The sequence below is a fragment of the Peromyscus californicus genome, unplaced genomic scaffold (assembly GCF_007827085.1).
Source record: "Peromyscus californicus insignis strain IS unplaced genomic scaffold, ASM782708v3 Scaffold_24__1_contigs__length_46423439, whole genome shotgun sequence".
In the NCBI taxonomy this organism is placed as follows: domain Eukaryota; kingdom Metazoa; phylum Chordata; class Mammalia; order Rodentia; family Cricetidae; genus Peromyscus; species Peromyscus californicus.
The window spans coordinates 38,667,710-38,686,180 of record NW_026294535.1 but is presented as its reverse complement, the minus strand read 5'-3'; the positions used below and the strand labels follow the sequence as shown (position 1 = coordinate 38,686,180).

General features: G+C 44.1%; 1 protein-coding gene across 2 annotated transcripts in view; it reads left to right on the top strand.

Moving 5' to 3' along the window:
- Srgap1 (SLIT-ROBO Rho GTPase activating protein 1) overlaps positions 1–18,471 on the top strand; it is a 204,108-nt gene that overhangs the window by 160,288 nt on the left and 25,349 nt on the right. Inside the window, exons 11-15 of one of the 2 annotated variants that reach the window (XM_052753483.1) lie at positions 980–1,007; positions 4,096–4,129; positions 7,338–7,398; positions 7,564–7,641; positions 9,706–9,840. In XM_052753483.1, coding sequence (XP_052609443.1) covers positions 980–1,007; positions 4,096–4,129; positions 7,338–7,398; positions 7,564–7,641; positions 9,706–9,840 — 336 coding nt within the window. Of the gene's footprint in view, positions 1–979; positions 1,008–3,467; positions 3,571–4,095; positions 4,130–7,337; positions 7,399–7,563; positions 7,642–9,705; positions 9,841–18,471 lie in introns of both variants that reach the window. The other variant, XM_052753484.1, reaches the window with a different exon arrangement.

Genomic DNA, 18,471 nt, shown 5'->3' with positions numbered 1-18,471 from the left:
GGATAATAGACAGAGGGGCTCAGCGGCAGTCTAAGAGGGTTCCTCGGCCACCCACACCTCCCAGTTGTCCAGTTGTCCAGTCCTGTGGGTCTGAATCACTGTGTCATGTGATGGGCAGGGCTCACCTGTTCGTGCTCCACCGTGGCCTTTCTCTGCTAGCTGTAGTTTCAGACTCCTTCAGAACCGTGATGTCATTTTTGCAGACAAACCATTTTGCATGGTTCTCCTCTCCCGCACCTTACCACCCTGTCCCACCCTGAGTGTATGAAGAACAGACTGCCGCCGTGGATGTTTGCACACTTGAAATGAATGCAGACTGTGAGCGTGCTAGAACACGTCGGTCCTGTTATTTACAATAAGAAGGTCATATGTATGCGTGAGAAGCAGCGGGTGGTTTAGATGGTGGAAGTCTGTGAAAGACTTGGAGCTTACATGGTGGTCGATTGTAGAACAATTTAATGTCCTTGGATGATGTTGTCTGTGTCAGTTTGGAATAGGGAACCCAAGCTCCCTCCCAGTGCCATGATTTCATACCCCAGAAAGAATACCAGCATAGTCTATGGGAAACTGAGTCGACCCAACCCTGTTTGCTCTTCTGTCAATCAAAACAGCGCAAATCACTGGCAGGAGCCGGGAGCTTTAGATATGCTTTGGTGTGGTTTGTGTTTGAACTCAAAGATACAGTCAGAGAGCTATTTCTTGTTTAAAAAAAGAAGAAAAAAAACTGCCTCAAATTGCCAAATGGAACATGTTTCTCTAGCCGATAGAATTTGTTAAATTTTGGATTGAGATTTTGTGAAAATCATGACTTTGAATTATTTGTTATCATACGCCATTCACATCTTTTCTACCACAAGATCTGTAACTCGTTCTTAACTCAGTGTCCTCAGACAAGGGGACCAATGATACACAGGATTATCAAATCGAACCCACTGATTCCACCCAGCTTACTAATTTATTTTATTATTTTTTTTGGCAGGTCATAGAGCTGAATATATGACTACAAGGTAGGAAAATATTTTATCTGTAGTCTGTCTGGCTTTCTTTTCTCAACAAAAGCAGTTAATAACTCCAGAAGATAGTCTGGGCATGACAAAGCACAGCACCCTGAGATGCTTGGGTTCACACCAGGTGACGTGTGTTGTGTCTGACACAGCCAAGGTTGTCCTCAGTGGTAGACGGTAGTACCAGAGTTGGGTGGCCTTAATTGATCTGATCCCAAACACATTAACTTTTCGGATAGACTGATGACACTTTTGACTTGATAACTTGGTTAACATGTGATATGGGGTGTGTGCCACCTGCGTTAGTAAATAGAAAGAATGGCCTACTTCCAGCTCCTGTAAAAATGCCACTTCTAGCATGGACCGCCTATTACACATCCCTCCACCCATCCATGAAGGACTGACTATAAAGCTTCTTGCTGGAACATTTGGAAGCAGATTCTGATTTGAGTTGAGGGACGTTTGTGGCAACTTTGGTTTCTCTATGGTGTCATCCGTACAGCAGGCAGACATCACAGGAGTTGACGTAGCAAGACTTCACGTTTGAGGCTGAGTTCTGGTAGAGGCTAGAGGCACGTGAAGCCTTTCAAGACAGTCCTCTAGTTTCCGAATCTGATGCTAGGATGCCCTAGGTTGTTGTTCATCCCGGGGACCATCGTTGGCCAGGTTAGCAGATTTCCAGGGATGGTCAGAACCACCCTCCAAGTGTAACTTTCCTATGCAGGTTAGCCAATCCGGAACCTGCTTTAATTGGTTCTTGCACACAGGCCTACAGGTCCACCTGTCTGGACACCCCACTACTAGGTACCAGACAACCAGGAATGTCCCCCCACTCCAGAAGCCATCAAAATCACCCCATCTCTACAATTCAGTTGTTATTTCCCATGCTCTTCCCATTCCTTCCCTTGAAAACCACAGCGAAGGGGAGGTTTACACACATACCTGCTCCTCCTCCCTGTCTCCCGCCCAGCCTTCGAGCTGCCCCCTGTTCACACCCACTCCATGGCGGAGTGCCAGGGCACACCTGTGCCTCTGCGTGCTGGTACGCAGCTCTGTCTCTTCAGAGCAGTCACCTCTTGATAATATAAAATCGGCATTAGACAACATTTATAAGATAATGAAAAGGTGACATCATCCGGTAGATCTGATGAAACTTTTGACAGCTAGTGTGAGTTCCTCACGCCTGCCACACTCCTTCCTTCATGCACAGCGTGGAGTTTAGTGTCTAAAAGCATTTCAGAAATGTTCACTGCGGAAGGACAAGGTGTGCTGCCCAGGGGAGGTCTCCACACACTTCTGTGTCTTTGTGAAGGCTCCTTTTAAGTGCCTGAGCACCAGGGGACTTGAGCTGCTGCTGGCTGTACACTCCATTAGTCACAGCCCTCCTGCTGGGAGATTCTGAGGGTTTAGCCATGAAAGGCTGTATCAGCAGGTTTGTCCCGTACACGTGTTGATTGCTGTGCTAGGAGCTAATGATGCTCTTCAGGGTTTCACATAAATTCTTGGGATTTTTATTTCTAACCTGGGCTTTGCGCACTGTAGCCAAATGAACTTAAAAGGCCACTCATCTAAAGAACAGGTTCACAAAGGGCGTGCACAGTGCGTAGGCATGGCGAGCCTTCTCCGGTCTGCTTTGCAGAGTTAGTTAACCGGCAAAAATGGAGGAATTGAGTCCAGTCATCTTGGTCCTCTAGAGGAGAGAGCAGGAGTAGCCTCCTCGTTCCGATGGTAGCACAAGGGAAGTGGTGCCAGGGTTTGCCAGCTTAGCCCGTGGCACACTGGATGTGTGTTAGCAAGCCTGGAAGCTTACCCACCAAAGCCAACAAGCAGGAGAATCCAGAGCAGCACAAATATGTGTCATCTACTGCCGCACGGATGTGCGGGCAGGGGCATCCTGCATTCTACCAAAAAACGGTCACTCGGATGAATCTGGGCTTCACACTCCGAAACCACATTGAAACCAATCCCTAATTTTCTCAGGGATGACCTGTTAATGAAAAGGTTTACATAAAATCAAATCCCATTAATGCATGAGGAATACTGAACAGATGCGATGTTACCTGCATTGGAGAATTATGAACTGACTGAAAACATTTAAATTCTCATTTGGAAATCTCTCAGAGCCCTATTATAATTATGTTTTGGTGTGTGATTCACCAAACAAAAACCTGGCTTTATAACATTTGGCTAAATAGCTCACAGTAGCAACTTATAATACCATTTTTTTAAGTAAACTACAAAAAAATAAAAATAAAAATGCTAGTTCTCACAGATGAACAGCTCCTGTGCTTCTGATCCATAAATAGAATCAAACTGAAGGAAAATGATGGGGGTGTTTGCTCCTGGGCTGGGGTGGGGAAGGAACCCAGGGTCCTCTGGTTTTATTATTTTGATATGACCTAAGGGTATTTCATTTATTGTCTGATTTCTGCCATGCTCAGTAATTATATTCCATTCCCTTAGGCCTCCAAACGTCCCCCCTAAGCCCCAGAAACACAGGAAGTCCAGGCCCCGCTCCCAGTATAATGCTAAGTTGTTTAATGGGGATTTGGAGACATTCGTCAAGGTACTGCACCAGCCACCTTCATGGCTGACCTCCATGCTTCTCACTATAATGGTCTCAGCCTCCCGTGAAGGAGGCAGGTCATTATGTCGAGTCTGTCCTGGGGCTCTTTGCTTTCCCAGAAAAAGCAATATAATATTTCCTGAAGTCAGAGAGGAATGAATATTTGGATTGAGAACCTTCTGGAGAAAAAAAAAAAAATGAATGCGGACGATATTATCATATGGGTAAAAGAAAATGCCCCCCCTCTTTTTTTTCTTTTTCCAAGCCAAAATTTGTAGGAAAAAGAAAAGATAAACTTGATAAAATATTTTCTCCTTGCTTGTGCACATGAGATGGCACAGTGTATATGTTTTTAAATCTGTCGTAGCCTTGCTCTGAAGCAAGGCACGAGCCTGGCTTTCTCGTGACTTAAGGAATTCATTATATTGGACGAATTTTGTACAGCCCTGAAGTCTGTATCTTGTATCTCTGCTGTGTTTACTCTCTGCCTTCTTTCTCATCCTGTATTTCTGATAATGCTTCTAGCCGGGGACGAAGGAACTCTCACGCCAGACATCAGGTATTGTGCCGGAGGGAAGCGAGGGTCTCTGCGCTGGCATCATTTGCAAGTCATAACCATGCTTGGCTTTAATTAGAGTTTTTAAGGTCTTTAAGAGAAAAATGTTTGCAGTTAGAAATTAGACAGTTTATAAATGGGCTTTACTTAGAAAAACCTGTGGGAAGCAGACACTAATTGAAACGGAATAATACTTACCAATTAGAGTGGACGTATCAATTTTTACCTGATGCGTTTGGCAAATGCCTCCAATTTCAGCTAGGAAAAGTCAGTGCTAAATACCAAATGCATATTTAATATTGAATTATGGATTTTTATGTAAATTGTATGAAAAAGAGATGTTCCCATTAGAGATAACATTTCATGAGATGGGCTACAGTGTTTTTTTTGTTGGGTTTTTTTTTTTTTTTTTTTTTTTTTTTTGGCTTTTTGAGACAGGGTTTCTCTGTGTAGTTTTGGTGCCTGTTCTGGATCTCGCTCTGTAGACCAGGCTGGCCTCGAACTCACAGAGATCCACCTGGCTCTGCCTCCCAAATGCTGGGAATAAAGGCGTGTACCACCGCCGCCACCTGGCAGGCTACAATGTTTTTGATGACTAACTATAGTAGAAAAATGACATTTTTAAATATTTGATAAGTTCCATAATTTGAATGTTATAGACATCTTAACTTCTCTAAAGATAGATTTGTTAAATCTGTACACTAACAATGAAAAGGCTTGCATTAATGTATGTGTGTGCCGTGTACAAGGCACTTAAATACATTCATGCTTGTGTGCATACAGAGGGAGAGAAATCAGAAGCCACTAGAAGCCTTAAAAGTGAGACCTAACCCTGGGATAAAGTGAAGGGCCACTGAGCAGCCTACACAGCAAAATCACCAAGCCATTGCCGAGCCTCAGTTAGTATTGAGTCTAATTGAATAAAAAATTATTGTCGAACTTGACTTGATTATCTAGCATCCCAGGCCCTAGCTTATGGGCAGGAGCCAGTTAAACAGAATGAAGGCAAACAGTCAAAGGAAGAGAGTAGGCTGTGCCCTTGATGGCCTGGCAGGGAGGGAGAAGGCAGACAAGCCACAGAGGCCGATGAACCACTCTGTTCCCATTGCTGGTGTGGTGTGGGACCAGCTGCTTAAGACGATGCACGTATTAGAGACTTTGAAAATTCCTTGCTAAACACTACCAGTTAAAGGCAAGCAAACTGAGGAACTGAAGGAGGACTGCGCGGTGTAGTTAGTTTGTGAAAAATCCGTTGTGTGAGCTGTGCCGAGGACACACTGACGAGTCACTGGTACCTGGGAACCCAGAGGGACTGAGATCTCACTCTGCACTTCAGGAAAGTGCTCCTGAGCTCTCCCAAAATGTGCCACAAAAAGGCAAGAGCAAAACCACCTTCCCATGGGGAAATGGAGACACAGAGAGATGTTTGGATGGAGGTGGCAGGAAAGCAGCCCATAATCTCACTCCTTGTGAAATATTTTCAACCCAAACATCTGGCACCCATGAAATTAAAATGCTCGTTATATTTTTACTACAAAGTGCACTGTGTCTTAAATGGGATGCTGATCTTTGTTAAAAGATTAACTGTCATCTAAGTGGGTGTCAAGACGAAAATGTTTAGTACAGTACCATGAAGATGGAAGACTTTGTTCAGAACTTTCTGAGTGCAAACAATTTTCTTTTCATCTTGGGTTCTTTGTCTTCCTGCTGAGTTCGGCAGAGATGTAAACTAAAGTTCCCTTCCATCACTCACTCTTAAGTGTTTGTTGCTCTCTTAAGTTGCAGTGTGACATGAACCGTCTGTAAAATGTTACTTCCATTAAACCATGCTTGTGTCTTACAGAAAAAGACCCCTTCGTGTATTCAGTAAATTTTCATGTCGTTACCCCACTGTTCATGAGCCAACTAGCCTTCACTAAAAATGTGTTTTCTTTTTTAAGGCTCTTCTTTAAGGAATTCATAAAACGTATGCTCCTCAGCCAAATTAATGAATTAGAGAAACCAAATACAGTCTCCAGAAGTAATTGGAACATTAAGTGGTTTATACGCTGGTTGCCTTAAAGCTTGAAAATAAAACTGTGTCTTAAGCAGCACGTTGCCCACTCTGGAGACGATAAAGACAGTGGGAAGAGTCTGGGCTGCTGAGATGCATTATTCCCAGTCTCCCCTGCCCAGCTGGCCTGGGAAAGTTAACGGGTTTGAACTGTCCTAGTGTGTTAAAACCAAGTTCGGAATGAAAACCAAGTTCAGGAGTGTGTGCCCGACACCAGCTAATCCCTTTCAAGTCCCATGTTTCCTGGAAAGATCTAATTCCTAAAAGAGTGGTCTTAAAAGTCCATGAGAAACATCATCCCTGGTCTTTCTTTTTAACTCACAGAGTGCATGCCATCAGTACATGTTTAACTGGCCTCTGGGCCCTTCATCTCATCTGCCATCCTACACACGTGGCTTTTAAAGCATTTCCAGCATTTGGTAGAGGATGGTGACCATTTTACAAGGTGTGGACCGGGAAGGCCAAAGCGGTCTTCCTTGTCGTCATCCTTAAGATGGGCTGAGTGTATGAGGCTAAGTAAGTTCTGATGCAGACTAAGTAAACATGTAACATGCTTTCGTTACCCATAAGACAGTTTGCGACTGTCATCATCCAGGTGGTGTGGTCTTAGCGATGTGGTGGAGAGGGTCCTAAGAATCCTGAAGCAGCGAATTAGACAGAAGATGCCACAGTTGAAATACACGATATTCTCCCGACATGCTCCACACTGACTGTCTTGAGTAATAACCTCTTAAAATGAGTTACTCATTTTGGGCATGTAAGTTAAAGCTAAGGAAAAGACATGAAGTGAGGTCTTGATGCTGTGGCTCTTGTCTGAAGCAGCGGAGTTATCTAGCCTCCAACTCAGCCTCCTGGCTGGGGGAATGAGAGCCACCACTCCCAACATAAATTCGCTTCTCAACATACCTAGGATATCTTGTGTTAAATACATTTAATTTAGCTTGCTTCAGAACTGAAATACACCTTTGTCTAAGTATATATTTTTTTCACTCTTTTTGTTGTTATTAGTTCTTTCTGGAGAATTTTTAGAGGGGTGTATTTGGAAAAGGTCACCTGACTAGGGCAAAAGCCATGCTAAGGACTAAACTGTGAATCTTATTTCTCCCTGGGGTTCAGCCTTCTCCTCTGACATTGGCTGGTTTCTGTCTCTCTCCCCAGGACTCAGGCCAGGTTATCCCTCTAATTGTGGAAAGCTCCATCCGGTTCATTAATCTCTATGGTAAGCCCATCTTCACGGGATCCTCATTTAAGGGCAAGTAGTGGGTTTGTTTCAGTAAGCATGTCCTTTTGCTGTCGTTTTATTCTTGAGAAAAAAAAAGAGAGAGAGAGAGATGTGTGGGGTGTGAGGAGGAAGTTTCTCATACTCTTCCTCTGTCGCCCATAGGTCTTCAGCATCAGGGGATTTTCAGAGTGTCTGGTTCCCAGGTGGAGGTGAACGATATCAAGAATTCCTTTGAGAGAGGTAACTGTATGTCTCTACCCATAAGCAAAACATTTTAAAAACCCACTTTTCAGAATTCTGTGTTCTGCCCGGCGCACTCAACTCTGTTCAACCCCCAAAACCTCCATCCTGCACGGGCTTCATTGTGGGAGCTGTGGGGAATGAGTTGTTCCTGCGAAAAGCTGAAAAGCCCATGAGGTTTGTCCCCTGGTTCAGGGTTCACAAAGACTGTCCATGACGTGTGTCAAGGTGGCACCTGACAGGGTTCTAGAAGGCATAGGCTGGCCTAGCCTTCATGGTGAGGGGGTGGGACATCTCCTTCCCACTTCCTGTGACCTGGGTCAGTGCCTTCTCTAGGTTCCTAATTGGCTGAGACACAAGTTGTACTAAACTGTTAATGAGTACGTTATAATTAGCAGAGCCATACACCGACCTAGCGTCAGTAAAACCCAGAGTTGAATCAGAGTCTCTTTTATTATTGATGGTGGGATTTGGCCAAAAAGCTCCAATTTTAATTTGACCTGTTTCCTCATCTGCAAAACTGTAGGGTTGCCATGTGGATTAGATTTGACCTGTGAAAATACCTGGCCCTTTACAGATGCTGTTGGTTATTAATGCTCTCCAGCTGTCAGGATTTGCATTGCATCTACTTCCGGGTCCCTCTGCGTCTTCCCTCTGCTTGGCAGTCAGGGCAGAAATGCAGAATGGTGATGGCATGGAGATGTCTCCCTGTGTGTCCCCTTTTCCCTGACCTAGAGTTGCCACAGAGCCCTTTGAAGTTGGAAGCTTTGGCTGAGGAGGGAAACTTGGCACCACAGTGGATTTTTCGAGTTTCAAAGTCTCCGACTAGTGCACGTGGGACAGACCAGTCTCCCAGCAGCAGCTGAGCATGCCACACCTTCTTACACTGTGGTGAAGGCCAGGTGGAAGTGGTTAAGCATAGGCTAAGCTCTTGGTGGCCACCACAGACCAGTGAATGCTTTGTTATTTACTCCTGGTTGTTTTTGAATACCTAGGTGAGGTGTTTCTCTCAAAGGGCAAAACAAATAATAACAGTTAATAGTAGTAGTAGTAGTAGTAATAATAATAATGATAATAATAATAATAATAATAATAATAATACAAGTGATTCTGCTGAGCTCCTGTTCAGCCATTTCTTGACCTAGAAAGCAGGGAAGGGAAATAAGAGGCCCCTGAGAATAAGCTCCCCCCAAAGGCAAGCATGTGTTAAAGTGTAATGACTGCTCTGTGAACTGTGGGAAGGAAGCCCCTGCCTGCCAGTGTCCAGTGAAGTTGAATGGTGCTCTGAAGAAGTCCAGTTATAATTCCCAAGAAGGTAGGGTAAGGAGCCGGCTAATAGCTTCACCCATTGGCCATAAAGAAAACTATAGTTCTGTGTGTGGTCAAAATTTTAATATTCATTTTTTGCATAAACTCCTGTGTACAAGTAAGGTATCCTCTCCTGGTCCCAAAGTCTCCCACTGTTGAAAGCAGCTTTCAGATACACTGTGCCCACACCATGCCACCTCTGCAAATCCCTGCTATCACCCCACCATGCCACCTCAGTAAATCCCTGCTTATTTAGTGCAGGTGTTCAGTCAGTGTTGGATATTTCTGGTAAATTTTGCTGACCCGTATTGCATAGCCAGACCAACCTCAACTATATCTTTCTCCCAGAGGAATAAGAAACACTTAATGTAGGGTTTTTTTAGTTCATGTTAACCTAAGCTTACTGATTTTAGCTTTAAAAAAAATAACGATGGATAAAATTATAAACCCTACAATATTTTATTTTAAGATTTGGGCAACTTATGAGAGAGTGTTTGGTAGCATAAGATTTTTTTTAAGCTTTATTTTAGCCAAGTATTTTTAGGTTAATCATGGGGTAGGATATCTAAACCAATTATTTCAATTTTAGTACCATGTAATCTTTCAGGGAGCATAATTAAAGACTCATATGCTCCCGTGTGTGTGTGTGTGTGTGTGTGTGTGTGTGTGTGTGTGTGTGTGTGTGTGTACACACACTCAGGTTTTGTTGAGAGAGGAAAAAGAGTGCCATGTATATAACAAATTTTCTTTTTTTAGGTGAGAATCCTTTGGCTGACGACCAGAGCAATCACGACATCAACTCTGTGGCCGGCGTTCTGAAGCTCTATTTCCGGGGGCTGGAAAACCCCCTCTTTCCTAAGGAAAGGTTTAATGACCTGATTTCTTGTATCAGTAAGTGAGCTTTCCTCTCTTCCTTGTCTCTTGGTCTTTTCTCAACAGAATTCTTTTCCTCATCAACTTCCTGGAAAGGCCAACCACCCTCCTTCACCTACACACACACACACACACACACACACACACACACACACACATTGACTCCATCACCACCAAACCTCTGAGGCCATTTGTTTCCATTCTGGGTCCCCTGTGAGTCACCTTCACCCTAAGCTGAGTGGACTTTGCTTCTGAACACCCTCAGGCTTCATAGATCTGGGTGCTGATCACTTGGCACCAGAAAAAGAAAAAGGGAAAAAAAAAATGCCCGGTGAGAGAAAACAATATATGCTTGGAAATGTAGCCTTTTCATTCTTGATTTTCTCAATTGATATTAAAAGATCTTTTAATATTCCTTCAAGGAATAAGGTAAAATGAGATAAAAGGCCATTTGTATGGTACAAGAACACCCAGTGCCAATTACCTGTCAGCAGGGAGCCCGAGCCAATAGGCGGATTGCGTGCAATATATTATGAGGCCCGAGTTAGTCATTAGCCAAGCACTGGTATTTTTTTCTTCAGTGGGGGATTTTGACACTTCACAGAGGAAGCTGAAAATCATGACAGAAGCATTAGTTCCTAACCACAGTCGGATTCTGTGAGTCTGTAAATGCAGTACCTCTCGAAGTCCATGTTCCCGGGGAGGTCAGCTGACCTCATTTCACACGTAACAATGAAACCTCCCCTAACTCCACCCCCTGCCCAGATGCCAGCCCCGCTGGAAAGAACCAAACTGGAGGTGTCTCTAGATTTCTTCCTTGGCCATGCCGAGAAAGTTCCTCGTGTCCTTGCCAGAGAGGTTAAGTCTTTCTGTGGTTTCCTGAGGATAGACATCACGTCAACCAAAATGCAACAACTGGGCAATGACCGTGGGCCGGCATTACCAACTAGTGTTATTGAATCCTTTTACACTTTCATGGGTGAGAAATGGTATCCCATCGTTGGTATTAATAACCTAGGTCACTGGGTCAGGAAGATCTAGGTTCAAATCCTGGCGTTGCAAGCTTTGTAAACTTGAGCGAATGCATTCTTCATCTTACTAAATAACGTGTTTCTTTTAACTTCATAGAGTCTATGTGAAGAACAAACGAGGTAATTCAGGGAAAGTGTTTAGTGTTTACTTAGACAAAGTAAGCCTCGACCATGTCGCTAGTCATCACTTCTGTGATGGCTGTGCCTAAGGAAAACTCAGGTCATGCGTGCCGATACCTGGTACAACCACGTAGCCATCAACTGTTCTGCCGAATGTTTCTGTCATAATTGTTTTAGGTGCCTTTAGAAATTAAGTTGCTGTGTCCAAAACATATTGGTTCCAGTGTGACTTTTCTGCGATAATCAGTCAAGATTTTTTTCACCAAATCAGGCTTAGCAAAATAGGTAGACTATGAAAGAGAAAATGAAAAATACATAGAATTTTTGTGTACTATTTGTGTATGTGCTCATATGTGTGTTTTTATGTATGTTGTGTGTGTGTACAGGTGTGTGTGCATGTATGTGTGTGTATATGTGTGTGTGTGTGTGTGTGTGTGTGAGAGAGTGATGGTAGGGCACACATGTCATGGTGAGCATGTGGAGATCAGAGGACAGCCTTCAAGAGTCAGTTCTCTCCTCCACTGTGGAACCCAGGGATCCAGCTCAGATTGTCTGGCTTGCACGTCTACCCATCTCCCTGGTCTTGGTGGGTTTTTGTTTTGTATTGTTTTTTTCCAGTATTGAGGTTCAAACCAAGTGCCCTGCATTCTACCACTGAGCTGCGTCCCCGTTCCAGAAGACACAGGAGATGTCAGGGCTGCAGATCTCCTGGTGCATTAGCAGCCTGAGGTTTAACTGAGCTGGGGTTGTGACCAGGGTGTGAGTGGTTTTGGGAACGCTCTGCTTACAAACTCCCACCTGCCCTCACCGAGCAGTCGTCTTCACTCACGTTTCCCTAACAAGTCTGATGATGTTTAGTGGACCGTTCTTCAGCATGGGAGGACTTTCAGGGACTCGGTTTTAGACCTCCCCTTACATAACATGCCTTTACATAACAAGCCCTTCTCTTCCAATCTCTAACCTCTTTAAAAGGAGACGACTCCTGGCTAATACTGATGGATCTCCCGATCAGCGGTTGTTCCTTCCATAACTTCCATAACTGTGGCATATCTGCATTTCCCCCTAACTTTCCAATGAATTATTTGAGAATGGCATACCACTCATTATTAAATCTCCCCCACCGATACTACAAATTTGTTGTCATTGCTGTTGCTGCTCTGTGTGTGAGACAGACAGACAGACAGAGCTATGGAGCATATATGGCGGACAGCTTTCAGGAGCTGGCCCTCTCCTTCCCCTCGGTTGAAGCAGGGTCTCTCTAGGTGTTTCCTTGCTGTCTACTCCAGGCCCGCTCTTCTGCACCCTTGGGGACAATCCTCCAGTCTGAGCCTCCTATCTCCCCGTAAGGTGATGGGTTTACAGATTCTCACCACTGCAGCCAGACTTCTGGTCTGTTAACTCAGATCCAGAGGTTGAACTCAGACATCTCGCTTTTTGTACCCAATACTACAAACTTTTGACTCCTTGAATCAAACTGGCATCTTCTCTGCAATACGCGGAGCTTTCTGGCGACTCGAAGACTTGATTCTTGCCTTCAAGAAACTTAAAATCTAGCAAGAAAGAGACTATGGTTATGAGTGTCTGCAGCATAAGTTGGAATTGCTGGGGATGCTAGGGCTGAGAGTTCTACTGGGGAGCGTCTCAGGGTAATAGACTGTTTTTACCTGTGACATCGTAAGCTTTGCGGCAGTTGAGTTTGATTTTCCTATTAAGGTCATTTCATGTGACAGCTCATGTGGGAAGGTCTCCCTCTCATCGTTCCTGGGAGCTTATGTAAGTTCCTAAAGCCCCAACAGCTTTCTGCTTACCTATTTTTGGATTGTTTGAAAGAATCCTGCGTGTGCGCACAAGTTGCTATCCTCTCTCTGTGTCTCTGAAGAGCCTCACTCTTGGGAAGCTGAGATGTGTGCAGTAAAGGGGGGTGGGTTGTAACAGCGTTCTCTGTGGCTAATGTACACGATCCGTTCCCCACCTCACTGGAAATTTCTTTGAAAGAATGACTGACCCGCGATGAAGTCAGATTAAATACACATTGGAAAATGGCGGGCTTCCTTGTTTCTCTGGTTCTCACCCAAACATGGTTTTGGTTTTTGCTTTTTCAAACTGGCTGCCTTCTGAATGGCTTTGTGGGAGCTCCAGCTCACACCCGCAGTCTGGGCAGCTTGCGGCATGACCATGCAGCATGGTTCTGGATTCCTGAGGTATCCAGCCAAGCAGTTATTCAAGTAACGCATGGATGTCTTTTTCCTGGCCTGGTTGTGGGCCCAGATGAAATCCTTACACTTCATTTTGCATAATGCATTATCACTTAGGTGACTTCTTAGACATGAGAAAACAATTTTATAGCAGGAGATTTTTTTTCTGTCACAGAAATGACTCTAAAAAATACACAAAAAGCACACAGGACAAAATACTGTCCCCCATAAGCCACACCACCCAAAGAGAATCGGTGATGTGTTCCTTCTGGGCATTTGTGCATCCGTGTGCACACAGTGCTTTTGAAGCCAGCGTGGAGCTGTTCCGTCCATACCCCTTGTGGTGTTCCGTCTTCTTAGCATCTACAGGAGACAGTAACCCAGTGACCTCCCTGTAATTAATCACCCAGCTTTAACAATTCCTGCTGCTCGCCTGGTCCAGCTCCACCGGCCCCAGCTGTCTTCCCTGTGACATAATCTCCTGTATCGGTGTGTATATGTCTCTGGGAGATTGGAAATTCTCCTCCTTTCTTCATCAAAGTTCTTACCACGAAACGGTAGTTGATCATTTCAAAGTGGTTGGAAACGCCTTAGAAACACATAGAACAAATGATAACCCCGCTGCCCAGAGAGAAGCAGTTGTGTGAGAAACATTTTGTGTGTGATAAGCATCCTCATGTTGTATGTTAACACAGGAGATGAATGACCCTGAGACCAGTTATACCCTACAGTCAGCGATTTCTCAGAACCATCAAGTAGGCAGTCTGTGCTTTTTTACAGTTAGCTTTTATTACGCAATTAATCTATGATCACTGTTGAAAATTATTAAATAAACTAAGAACATCCATTGGTCCTCTATGCGGGGAGAATGACGAGACGGCTCTTTCGGCGCCTCTCAGATGGTGCACATAGTACCGATATATGTGATACATGCATCCAAAAGCAGCTTTATGTAATAGTTCTTATAGTGTATGGTTCATCCACTGAGGGTAGTTTTAAACAACCATCATCATGATCGACTTTGGGATGTTTTCGTTGTCTCAGAAAAAAGCCCAATTAGCAAACCCTGGCAATCGCTTTCCATTCACCTGTAGCCATAGCCACCCCCGCAACCACTAACCTGCTCGCTGTCTCTGTAGATTTTTCCTTTGTGCTCATTTCACATAAATGGACTTACACACCTGTGGTCTTTCTGAGTGGATCTTTCTCGTAGTGCGTATCATAATCAGACTTTCACCCTATGTTATTAGAAAAGAATCATCCCTTGTTTGAGTATACCATTCCTACACGTCCCAACTAAACAGTATGAAGTTTCTTTTCAAAATGATGAAAATATTCTAAAATTGATGGAGATGATGTGTAATGCTGGTATATCAAGTTCATTAGCTTTATCATTTAAATCAGTGCATTATATGGTGTATGGATTATAGCCTAATAGTGCTGTTGTAAGTTAAATTACATCATGGTACACTACCTTTGTGAGTTTATACTTTTAATATGATTTTTACTGGTCATATGATGGCTTCTATTTTATGTAACAAATCCTACTTTTTGTATTGGCTCTGGAGACTTAGGAACATAGAGAATACACATTTGTGTTTCTTTGTACGTGTATCTATTGTCCACTCTTGGTTCTTTCATTGAAAAAAAAGCCTTTGAACTCTTTATTATTATTTGTGTGTGTGTGTGTGTGTGTGTGTGTGTGTGTGTGTGTGTGTGTGTGTGCCTGTGTCTGTGTATGTGAGTGCAGGTGCCCATAAAAGCCACAGGGCCCCTCTGGAGCTAGAGTGAGCCACCTGAGCATTGAACACAGCCCCTCTGCAAGAGTAGTGAAGCGCTCTTATCCGCTGAGCCATCCTCCCAGCCCCCGAGCTTTTGAACTCTTCCAGACACTCTGTGTGGCGGCTGGTATAAATTGTCTGCTTTTTCTGACGTACCCCACGGCTCGCTCTCGCTCTCTCAGATTCTCCATTTCTATTTGATGACATCGAATTGTATTCTTGAGGTTTCCTTGATCTCTGAAAATGCTTGCCAGCTGAGTGTCCAATAGGTGACGCTGTCTGAGGATTTCTGAAGGAAGACTCGGCTTCTCTCCCGTGCTCAATATAAAGTCAGCAGATCAGGGATTATTATTTGTGATTTATATAAAATATGTACTTTTTTAAGTGCTGCTGGTGAACCAGAGGAGAAAGACATCAGCTGTTTACAGTTTTCCGTGTGTGTATCTCTTCCCTTGGAAAGCTAGGGGTAACTCGGGTAAAGGCGAGGCAAAGATCCTTCTCAATACAAGTGAATAAGTCATACCTTGCTGTTGGTAGTGTGAACCTACGTCTACCTTGAGATTGATAACCTCACCCTGAAAGCTGATGGTGGCTCTCTGGGGCTCAAATACGTACGTGCCTGTGCCTGCTTTCAGAGTCCCTTCCTGTATGTGGCCACCAAAGGCTTCCCTTCCCTCGTCTTCACGCCCAAGGAGAAATTGCTGCCTTGTGGTGTATTTTTGTTTCCTGGCAGATGAATCCTTTAGCAAAGAGTGCCACCAAAGAACCCACATGAGGGGGTCAGTGGCCACTGGGGCTTGTTGTCTTCTTCTCGACTAGCTCCAGGTTTGTGGCGTTTTTCACACACGCGCATGTTCCTAGAGCTGTCACCCTGCGGCACTGTGGAGTTGGGAGGCTGGCGCAAGCGCCCTGAGTTGCTAGGAAGAGAACATAAATTCACCTTGGGAGCTTTGCATGCATGACCAAGATTGGACGCATGCCACGTTCACTAACTGCATGAGGTCTTCGATTGTGGGAACAAAACCCAGCTTGAAAGGAATCCAGATGAGGTCTGATTTTCCTGATGCCTCCTTATGTGGAGAATAAAAGATCCGTCTTTCTGTCCAGTACAGCTGAAGGACCATAAATTGCCAACCAGAAGCACACGTTAATCAATGTGTTGGTGGCCCACAAATTCAGCCCTGCTAACTGCACTCAGGAGAGGAAGTGGGCCGTTTGTAGCAGAGCTGAGCTCCTGTAGGCTGCACACACAAGCCTCCTGCTCAGCCCACCAGGAAACAGCTAGGTGCCCATTGTAGGACTGAGGCCTTGGTACGGATGCATTTGCAGCAACTTCCAGGAACACCAACAATGGTTCTTTCTGTGTATGTGTGTATGTGGACCATAGTTGCAGGCATCATACATTGGCATTACAAAATCTATTGTCATCTTTTGGGGGTCCCTCTTTTATCCCTATTGCTGTTCACATCTAAACCTTGCATTTGCACCCTAGGGGCTCCCCAGTTTTTCTTCTTTTATGGTGAAATGCGTGATAAAATTCACCGTCTTTGGGTGTGCGGCAAAGTCAGATGTCTCCACCGCATTGTGAATCCATTGTCGCTGTTTATTTCTAGAATGTTGATTCTTCCCAAACAGAAACATTGTGGCCATCAAACAAGAGCTGCTCCTTTCTTCTCTTCCCCCGAGGCCCTTGCATCTCTGCTTTATGATTCCGCCTAATACAGGTGCCTCATAGAAATGGTGTCATGTCATAATGGTCCCTTTGTGTATGGCTTGCTTTGCTTAGAGTGGCATCCTCGTGGTTCATCCATGGAATGACCTTCCTCTTTAGGGCTGAGTAATATTCCAACGCATGTCTAGGCCACATGATGTTTATCCATTCATCTGTCTATAAATATCTGGGTTGCTCCCACTTTGGGCTATTACAAATAATGTTACTGTGAATCTCGTGTAAATTTTGAAACTGCGTCCAAAGAGAAGGGACTGAGTTTAGAACAGATTAAGAGGTTCTTAACATCAGACTGACGCTTCTGGAGGCTCTGAGCTCACCTTGCTTCACCTCTGGAGTGGCATTCCCTTTACAAGATATGACAGACATTAACGATAATTATACAGGCTAGGCAGTGGTGGCACACACCTTTAATCCCTGCACTCGGGAGGCAGAGGCAGGTGGATCTCTGTGAGTTCAAGGCCAGCCTGGCCCACAGAGCAAGTTCCAGAACAGCCAGGGCTACATAGAGAAACCCTGTCTCAAAAGACCAAAAAGGAAAAGAAAAAAAAAATCCTCAATAAAAAGTGGCACACGGTCTTTCTTGGTTTCATCAGAACCGGCAGGTGCCTTTATATGTAGCCATCAAAGATCAGAGGTCACCGCCTACCTGGCAACAGTAGTGAGACAGTTTGTCTCTGCAATGTATTATCTCCATGGGTATAGTAAACTTGGTAACTGTTTGGTTTAGAGCATGAATATAAAGTCGTTTAACCAAAGTTCTCTAATGGGTCATGGGGAAGTGCTACTAAATTCCAAGTTGTTTGATTTTTTGTTACTTACGTGTCTATGTGTGTGCCTACATAAAGTTTATGTACACCGCATGCATACAGGAGCCCAGAAGAGGGCATCAGATCCTGGAACTGGAGTTACAGGCAGTGTGTGCTGGATCTGAATCTGGGTCTTCTGCAAGAGCTCTCAAACTGCTGAGCTTGCTCTCCGGCCCTCAACGTCAATTTTTAAGAATGGAGCATAATGTATATGATTTTACCTCAGGGAGAGATGGTTCTTTTTAATAGAAAACAGCAACCACCTTAGACTCTTTAAAGTCAGCTGCTCGGTTAATAAGCCTTCAACCAGTTAATCCCTGACATTAAAAACCCTGCAGCACCCAGTGTCCTGGATACATAGTCCTCGACTTGCAGACCACCTCAATTCAAGTATTTCATCTTCCGTCTCCATCCAGTGTGGTCCCCAGGTTCACCCCGGGTTGTTGTAGGAGGTAAACTGCCTATTCTGAGCTTCTGCTTTGATCCTCCTGGAAATACACAGAGTGCCAATACTGACAACTTAATTATTGCATTGTTGTGACCTGAATTTCTATACCTGCTTAAAACTTAAACAAAAAAAATGATAAGTATGCTATACTTTTTTTCCCAGAAGAAATAATCAAAACCACTGCTTGGAAAATATATTAAATATGTATTTATATTCAGTAGATGGTGCCTCCCCCTAAATCCCATTGATGGTGGATTTTTTTTTTTCCATTTTAAAATACATTACCAACAAGAAAGTGAAGTATCCATATCCAATTCATGATAACTACACTCATACTATTAGTTACTGATTCGGGTTAAAAGAACAAAAATGTTACAGGAATGTTAATCATATGATATTTTCACATTCCAGGGAGAGGGTTTCTGAACTCCTGTTTTCTGGGAGCTGAGCAGGCGCCATGATGTCCGGCTGAGGCATCCACAGTGGTGGGGCCCACGTGTTCATTCCTACTGACCCTGATAAACTATGTGCTGTGC